Source organism: Centruroides sculpturatus, unplaced genomic scaffold (assembly GCF_000671375.1).
Source record: "Centruroides sculpturatus isolate CEXI.00-Female unplaced genomic scaffold, Cexi_2.0 scaffold418, whole genome shotgun sequence".
Lineage (NCBI taxonomy): Eukaryota > Metazoa > Arthropoda > Arachnida > Scorpiones > Buthidae > Centruroides > Centruroides sculpturatus.
Window position 1 is genome coordinate 368,102 of NW_019385248.1, and position 9,049 is coordinate 377,150.

Here is a 9,049-nt window from a genome sequence, read left to right on the forward strand (position 1 = left end):
TAATATTACCGATATGTCATCGAAAAGAAAACGTGTTGTATTATCATTAAAAGACAAATTAAAGTATTTGTTTCGATTATCCGGATTTTTCCTTATCCGGACTACCTTCATCCCCAATTAGTCCGGATAATCGAGGTTCTACTGTATAGATATTTCGTTACGTTCAATAATAGTTATATACGTATTGGATATAATTCGTTAAATTTTCAACTTAAATTCATTTGAAATGAGCAGTAATGCGAATTTTCTTCTCTTTACAATTTTCGAGGATCGATGCGATACGGACAATCTCACTCAAAGTAGTTTGTAATGAGAATTTTTATTCTAGCTTCTTTTTTTAAAAGCTATTTTTGAATCAAACGTATTCCGGCATCCAATTATCAATGTTTACGTAACCGTTCGATTCTACCGTCACTAAAAAAAAATCACTTGTTTTGTTTCTTAAATTCATTCGAAACGTCCTCGAATGTAAACATTCGTAAAAGACAACGTTCTGAACCAATGCGCGTTGTTTCCTATCATTTTCATTTTGTTCAAGAAAACTATAACAAACTATCAAAAAGAACTTTCCTCATCGAGATATAGTAGCATTATCCGTAATTACCAACTCCACGTATTTTTATATAGGGCAAATTTAATAAATGACAAATATTTTTAAAAGTTTCGAATATTTACGTATAAAAATACTTATATTAGTAAAATTCTACCTACTACAATTCCTTATTAAATTTTCAAAAATAAATAAATAAAAATTTGACCCATATACTAGTGGCCGAATCTGACTCGACGATTCAACTTTCCAGTAATTAAATATTAATTATAATTTATATACGTTTCCCAGCAAAAGATTTGTTCGTTTTCACAAATACTGTACAATGTACTTGGGCATTGTTTACTTTAAAAATCAGCCAGCCATAAAAGAATGTTTTCCATGACAAAATGTTTAGAAAACGCTGCTATAAAAGCCAGTTTTTAATGTAAAAAACGTCAGATAAAAGGCTGGCGTTTGATCATTTTTAAACATGTGAATTTTTACCTTTTATTATTTGTATTTTAAAGAAGTTTTATCTTCTAACCAATATAACTGTATCTTCTATGGTTTGTGTAAAAGGATTTAATGATAGACTCGAAAATATTAATATGTTTTTGTAAATAGTCTAACTTCAAGAATTAAAATATTCAGAATCTTCTATTAAGAAGCTTCGAATGTGTCGTGTCCGAAAAAAATCCTTCCATCGCAATCAACATTGACGATCGTTGGTACCAAGAAAACTGTTTCCCTCCGACATCTAGAAAACGAATGGTGGTCAAAGGTTTTTCAGTGCATTTATAGAAAAAAATTGTCAACTGAATTTTATTTTTCAAAACAACCTGTTGCAAACTTATACAGTATTATTTTAATAATCAAAACGTTAAAATTTACCGCCTCCTCTATCCTCCGAAGGTAAAAACACCATTTATGATGCCTTTCATATGCTCCGACGACCCGTCACGCACCTTACACACTGCCCATAATATCGAACATTCGATAAATATATGTATTTTTAAAGTTATTTGGCGATATAACCGGATCATTAGTATATTCAATGAAATAAATTGAAATTTGGATTCTCTGGACAGAAATTACGCCTCAATCGTTTCTAATAAATGAATGATTTATTGAATCAATTTACAAATTCTACCGCTGTAAACTGCGACCTAATTACAAATCTCATTATTCGGAAGAGAAATCGATCTATGAGGGCGAAGCCTCTTCTATGGACTTTTGTTTCTCCTGGAGAAAAAAAGGAATAAATTCGTTTTATAAAAAATTCGATAATTCGAAAATTAAAAAGCGCTTACTTTGATTTTCTGGATCCTGTACAAATACGATTCGTTCAGATCGTGTTGGCAGTTGGACAGGGCCATTCCGAACCCCGTGCCCCAGCCGAAGGTCACTGGCCACCACCTTCCTGAAATCGAAGAGCCATTAGAAACAGAACTGTCCACCGTCAGGGGAAAAATTTCGTAATATTTGGTTACTACTTGAAGAAAAAAATGCTCCCGCCATAATCAATTACAGTCTGTTGTCTAAGTTTCTTAGTCATTTTAAAATGATGGTTCATAAAATAATTTATGAACAAGACCTAAAAAATTAATAAATAATATGCAAAGATTTATTTGAGAACACATAATTCCATTAATCCGTTTCTTTCCTCCTTTTTTTTGTGAAAAAAGAAAATTTTTCTCGGACGATTATGAAAAAAAATCCAGCAACGAGTTGCGTAACTTTCCCGGCAACGTCATTTAAAAGCACAGGAGTTAAGCTTCAAAGTGGGTGAACAAAATCGTGCCTCTTCACACAAACATCTACACATACAGGGGGAAAAAAATCCTTAATTTTTGGATTTCTCCACGTTTCAATGTCCTGTACTTCAAAAATGTAAAAATCTTGAGGAATAATTTTTTGACCGATTGCCATACTTACCCTCTGTTATATATAATAGTCAGGAAAGTAATAAGTAGAGCCACAATTCTAGAAATGATCTATTGAGAGTAAAACAATGGACACAAAAATTGACATAATTTATAGTGCAGTAATCCTAGTGTGTGACTTATGGTTTACTGCTACAAAATAATTTTTTAATAAATCAACAACAGTTATTCATAATTTGAAGTTTGGACTATTTACAAAAAGTCAAAATTAACTTCTGAGTCCATCTTTATCCTTATTACACTACCATAGAAGTAACAGAAATGGTAGTGTAATAAGGATAAAGATGGACTCAGAAGTTAATTTTGACTTTTTGTAAATAGTCCAAACTTCAAATTATGAAGAAATAAATCCTGAGTAATCAGAAAAATTGTAACTATATGCAAATAAGGTAGATACTCGTAACTACCACTAGAGGGCTAGAAGCAGTTTAAAAGAATGGATAAAAATGATAGTGTGAAGAATTTCTTTGTGTTTTTAATTGTAAAAGTGTCAGAAATTGTATTTGAAAGGCATGTTTGTTGTTTATCTGTTCTTTTTTAATTAATCTAAACATGAAATATTAGGTTTGTTTAGTAACGCTAATAAACATTAAGGGAAATTTTTTTTTACTGATAATTCTGTTATGAAGTTTTTCATTATTTCAGTCATCTGAAGAACAAAATTTATTTATTCAGTTACCTTAATTTTTTTATTGATGGTCTGGATTTGAGAAAATGAAGAAAGAAATTAAAGCAGCTATGAATTTCATTTTATAATATTTATCTGATAGTATTGTTAATAAAATATTGAAATATCAATAATGATTTTACTTGTTAATAAGAATGCTTTTGAAAAGTATAATTTTTATTTTCAGGATTGCTTTGAATTTTATGATAGTGGTGAATTTTCTCATGATGAAACTGGTGATATATATTGCCGATGGTGTGCTCAAGGTGGAAAACTTATTGCTTGTGATTACTGTTTAAATGCATTTTGTTATAATTGTATTAGACGAAATTTTGGACGTGGAGAAGTGAGTTGTATCCAGGATGCTGTGAAATGGCATTGTTACATGTGTAATTCTCAAAAACTTAATGGCTTAGTTTCATATTGTTCCATGATATTGGATTATAGTCAGAGAATGTCACGCAAGAGAAGTCCAAAATTATCTAATAAATTTAATGATAAAGTGATTTGTATAAATGATTTTTCAGATTTTGATAAAGGTACGTGGGTACAACAAAGGATTGAGGATGTTACCGTCATTGCTGAAAGTTTAAAAGAACAAGTTCAGTTATTAAAAACAAATATAGATAAGGAAAAACCAGAATCAGTAATTCAGTGTAATAAAGTGCTAGATCGAATTTTAAATAAATACATAAAACAATTAAGAAATGTTGTAGGAAAACAGAGTCCTTTTATTAAAGATAGAAATTCACTAAATTTTCACAGACAGGTTAAAATAGAAACAGATGTACAAAAAACAGAATCAACTGTTTCAAGAAGAATAATCGAAGAAAATGGTTTTGAAAATTCATACACTGATAACAGTAACAGTTCTGAATCTAGTGATGAGAAACATTCTAAAGATGATGAAAATGACGACGATTATTCTTTAAAAAGTAATGAATTCCATTCTGATACTTCAGGTGAGACCAGTGAAGTAGAAGAGAATGCAGAAAAATTAGATGATAAAGACGCAAAAAGAAAAAATGAATGTACTGAATTAACACAAAGTCTTCAAACTGATATTCATGAGTTGAAATCATTCACTTCTAGTTTAAATAATAAAACCAGCAATTCTCAAGATTTGTCAGTTTATACTAAAAAAGAAAATAAAGACTGTAAAACTGAAGATGAAATTTTAACAGATGAATGTAGTAATAATATCAGTAATTTAAATAATGATGCTTTTAATGTAACAGAATTGATTTCATCTTAGTAATTTAAATAATGATGCTTTTAATGTAACAGAATTGATTTCATCTTCAGAAAATATTTCTAAAATTAATAATGAATTTAATTCTGAAAATAGTATGGAAATTGTAAAAAGTAAAAATGATGCAGATATTCCTGAAGAAAGGTCAGAATTTATAAAAAATGATGATGAAAAAGATGTAGAGAATACTAGTGATGTAAATTCTGATAAAATTGATAGGGATTTATCACACAGTTCTTGTGATGAGAATGATGGCATTGATGATCATAATAATGCTGATAAAAGTATTTTATCTTCACAAGAGAATGTTACAAATTTATTACTTACAGAATCAAATAGTTCCATTGACTCTGAACAAAACGTTCAAAAAGAAAAAAATGATAAAAATTTGTCTAAACAAGAAAAACTAAAAACTGAAAATGAAAAGATTAAAGAAAAGTTACTGGCTGATGATTCTTCTGACAGTGAAACAGAACCATTTAGTCTTCCAGAAGCAATTTCATTAAATAAAGAGCATTTTAATAGTGATTCTACAACTGAAGTTTCAACTACCCAATCTGATTCTGATGATTCAAATACTTCTGAAGAATCTAAGTCAGAATATTCTGATCATAAAGATGATAAACTTCAAATGGATGTGAAAGTACGAATTGAGAAAGTGGATGATAGAACTTTAGATGATACAATTGAAGATCTTCCAATGGATGAACAAAAATTGGAAAAACCTGAAAAAAATTCAGAGAAAAATAAAAAAGACAAGATAGCTGATAACAGTTTAGATAAAGAAATAGACCGCCTTGCAATGCTCTCTACTTTAACTACAAAGAGGAAAAGCTTAATTTCTGATGATGATGATGATGATGATGATGATAATGAATCTGAAAACATCACAAATTTAGATAATGGAATTAATAATGATGAAAATATTGATAAAAATGGTAAGAGTTAACTTTAAGCATGAAAAGTAATTTGAAAGTTATTTAATTCTATTTACAGTAGAGCATCGATTATCTGAATGCCAATCTACCAAAATGTCAGTTAACTGAAAGCATTCCAGTTGGACTGTGTTGTGCTGAATTGAACATTTTTTATACTATATTAACTTCTAAAGTATAATTTTTTTTTGTTTTTATATTTTTCAATATATTTATTTTGTTTGTACTGTACAAAATAAAGAAATAATTTTTAGTGATACAATAGCCATAATTATTATTATAAAATTTTTTGTTAGGTTTAACATTGATGAAAATTCAACGCAAAGTGACACACAACAGAGAAAAATTTAAATATGGGATATATTAATATACTATATTAATAATGTATTTTTTCGTACATATCGGTTATCCAAAAAATTGATTTTCCGAACAACCCCAGTCCCCAATTGATTCAGATAATCGACGCTCTTCTGTAATAATGATGTTGGAATGTGTATCTAGTAAAGGTGTTGGCAGACTAACTACACATTATAAATAGGTCTGTGAATGCAGTGTGCTACAAAAAACATCTTATCTGTCAAGTTATTTTCAACAATCAAGGAACAATTTCATGAAACAAAAGTTTACATTTTTCAGGACAACTCTGTTTCAAGATGGTGAGTAAAGTATGATGTATTATTTCTCCACAGTATTTACATTATTGTAACTTAAACTGACTCAGAAAATATAGTTTAAGAAAAAAAAACCCTACAAAAGACCAGATCAAATGCCTATGCTGGCATGTTATTGGCANATTTATAATTAGAAACATTTAACAGAAAATTTTAAATTTCATTATCTTTGTTAGTAGCACATCTGTGTTTTTTTCTTTTTGTTAAAATTGTCTTTATAGGAGTCTTTTCTCTGTTATGGTACCTTATTTTCATTAATGAGAAATTGGTATTTTAATAGAGTAAACAATGCATTTTAAGAAAATTTTTGAAATATTTGGTAATTATTTTTTTTCTAATCATCACTACAATTTTTTTTAAAACACTTGTGTAAATGTATCATAGAGCTATTTACATCTATAATAACAGTGGGGACTAAATTTGTAGTAACTTTTTGAAAATCAAAATCAAGATTTGATGTGTCTTCTTACAGAGAGTTACCTTAAAAACCAGAAAATTAATATACAGTAAATAGTGATTTTAATAGAAGTTAATGTTTTGGAAAATGTTTAAACCCAGTGGGCTTTTGACCAGACAGTATGGTATTTGAAATAAATTGAATTTTTATGATTTCACTTATTTGATTGAATGGTAGAAAATAATGATACTAATAACATTTACAGATTGATAAAAAGAAACTATTCTTCAAACAATGAAAGTTGATAAAAAGCAAAGACAGATGATGCAACAAAAGAAATTGTAGATTATGAAAACCTAAGGATAGACATAATAGTATATTATGCAATTAGTTTATAATATAGGTGATTATGGCATGAATGGAAGTTTGGCACATGAGTGGAACGAGTGGGCCAATTTCCATCAATGCTTTAATCACTTATTATAAATAAATTGTCATATGGTATTTTGTTGTTAGACTACTCCTATAACACTAGACTTATGGAAATCAAAATCATGTATAAACACAGTGTTTGTGCACTTGTACCATAAAGCTGTGCCATAAAATATTTATGGCACATGGCACAGGTGCTGTAAACACTGTTTATACATGATTTGATTTCCACAAGTATAGTGTTATAGGTGTAATCAACTACAAAATTATATGTGTTTTTCATGCTTTAATTTAAACAAAAACTATTTATTTAATTTTAGTACAATATATATGAAGTGATAAAATAGGGTCAGATTTGTAAGAAAATTTCAATGATTATTTTGTAATGTGCATATGAATGTAATGAGAAGGTGAAATTTAAATGAGTTTTGAATGCAATTATTATTTAGTTATAATGTTAACTACATACACAAACCTGTTTCTGGTGTGAAACTCAAATAAAAACGAACATACAGTTCTTCACAAATGTTTTTGAACCATAAATGGTTCTTCTTTGGGTGAATGGCAAAATTTCTGATGGAATGCAAATAAATAAGAACACAATTTGAAATTTGATTCGAATACGTGATTCTTGGTGTCATTCTACTTTTTGAGTTTTACATTGGTTACAGGTTAGTGTATGTAGTTAACTTTACCCTGGTGTTGTTAAGGTTGTTATTTAATTATAATATTGTTTTTAATTTAAAAAAATAAACATTAATAAAAAACAAAGGACCTGAAATAAAAAAAATGACATTCTATATACCATATTTTGTAGTAAAATAAACAAGCTTCATTAGAATTTTTTGAAATTAGAAATGGCAGTTTAATGTTCACATGCACAGTACTCTGTAGAACCTGAAATTTCATTTTTGTTTCATGTATATAAAAAATGTAAATATACATTTTCATATATACATAAAATGTAGTAGTTTTGCACGTTTATGATCTAATTAGTTGCTAAAAGGTCATTGTTAAATGAGTTATCTTAATTCAACTGTAATAATGCATAGGTCTAATGTCATAAAATGAAATTCCATTTCTAAAAAATAGAGTTTGAACTACAGATATTCTTTGTTATACACAGGGCTTTAGTGAGGGTCTGTAAGACCTTTTAACCTCAATTACCTCCTAAAACTCATATATATATAAATTTAATTAAGTTTAATTGATGTGTTAAAAAGATGCCAAACATGCTTATTTATTTCCTGTAGTGTCCTGTACATATCAAAACCTTCATTATAACTAAAATTTAAAAACATACCAAGTTTTACAAGATTCATTTTACCTTTAACTTTTCTTCTTCAATAATATCTGTTGATTTTTCTAATATTTGTTCATCAGAATCAAACTCTGAGCCTGAAGAAATTATTTCTCTACGTTTTATCAACTACCTTATTATGGATAACTTTCTTATAAGGAACTTCTACATATATACTGTATATTGAATTTTTGTAAATATTTTGTCATAGACTGGTGACATACAATGGTTATAAGCTGCAATGCTGCAAAGACTTGACAATTTCAAAAGAAACTTGGCTGGTGGGCCTTTTGTTAATTTGATATAAGACACTGGTTTCACTAAAGGATGATTTAGAATTCTGGAAATTATTGCAATTAAAGATGTATCAAAAACTGAACACACACATGGTACCAAATTACATAAGTAATACATAGACAAATGTATTTGGCATTAAAACTCTTTAATAAAGATAAAATATGTACTGTACACAAGTACTTTCAGTGGTGCATTATCAAGAATCTTACCTATTCTAATCATTTTGTCGACATTTGAGTTGCTATAATCTCGCCAGGGTAAGGTGATGAGATTTTCCTGCCAAATAGTGCATTTAATTTCAAAGTCAATAGGGTTCATCCCTGACATTACCAAAAGGGCACTAGTGGGTGTGGTCCTATAAGCCTTACAAATGCAGAGAGCTGCAATCTTTTGAACAGATAATAGTTTTTTACAGTTATGGACTTTGGCAGCCTTGTAGTCCTAGACCTATATAGCATAGAGGAGTGCTGGCTGAATTGCACCCTTATAAATAAGCTTAGTAGCATTAGGGCTAAGGCTCCATGTTTTCCTTGCAATACTAATGAGAGCGTTGGCCATCTTTTTAATTTTCTCTGTGATGTATTTGATGTGGTGTGTGAAGTTAAGTCTCTTGTCAAGAATAA

The 9,049-nt window shown here is 28.9% G+C and overlaps 1 protein-coding gene and 1 long non-coding RNA gene across 2 annotated transcripts in view; one reads left to right on the top strand and one right to left on the bottom strand.

Moving 5' to 3' along the window:
• LOC111636710 (transcriptional regulator ATRX homolog) overlaps window positions 1-9,049 on the top strand; it is a 158,800-nt gene that overhangs the window by 28,694 nt on the left and 121,057 nt on the right. The window contains exons 3-5 of the mRNA XM_023382014.1: window positions 3,330-4,356; window positions 4,406-5,332; window positions 6,051-6,053. Coding sequence (XP_023237782.1) covers window positions 3,330-4,356; window positions 4,406-5,332; window positions 6,051-6,053 — 1,957 coding nt within the window. The remainder of the gene's footprint in view (window positions 1-3,329; window positions 4,357-4,405; window positions 5,333-6,050; window positions 6,054-9,049) is intronic.
• On the bottom strand, window positions 1,642-1,986 carry LOC111636708. Its single transcript, XR_002758574.1, has 2 exons — window positions 1,843-1,986; window positions 1,642-1,774 (listed from the first exon to the last, which is right to left on the bottom strand). It is a non-coding gene; the product is annotated as an uncharacterized LOC111636708 (long non-coding RNA).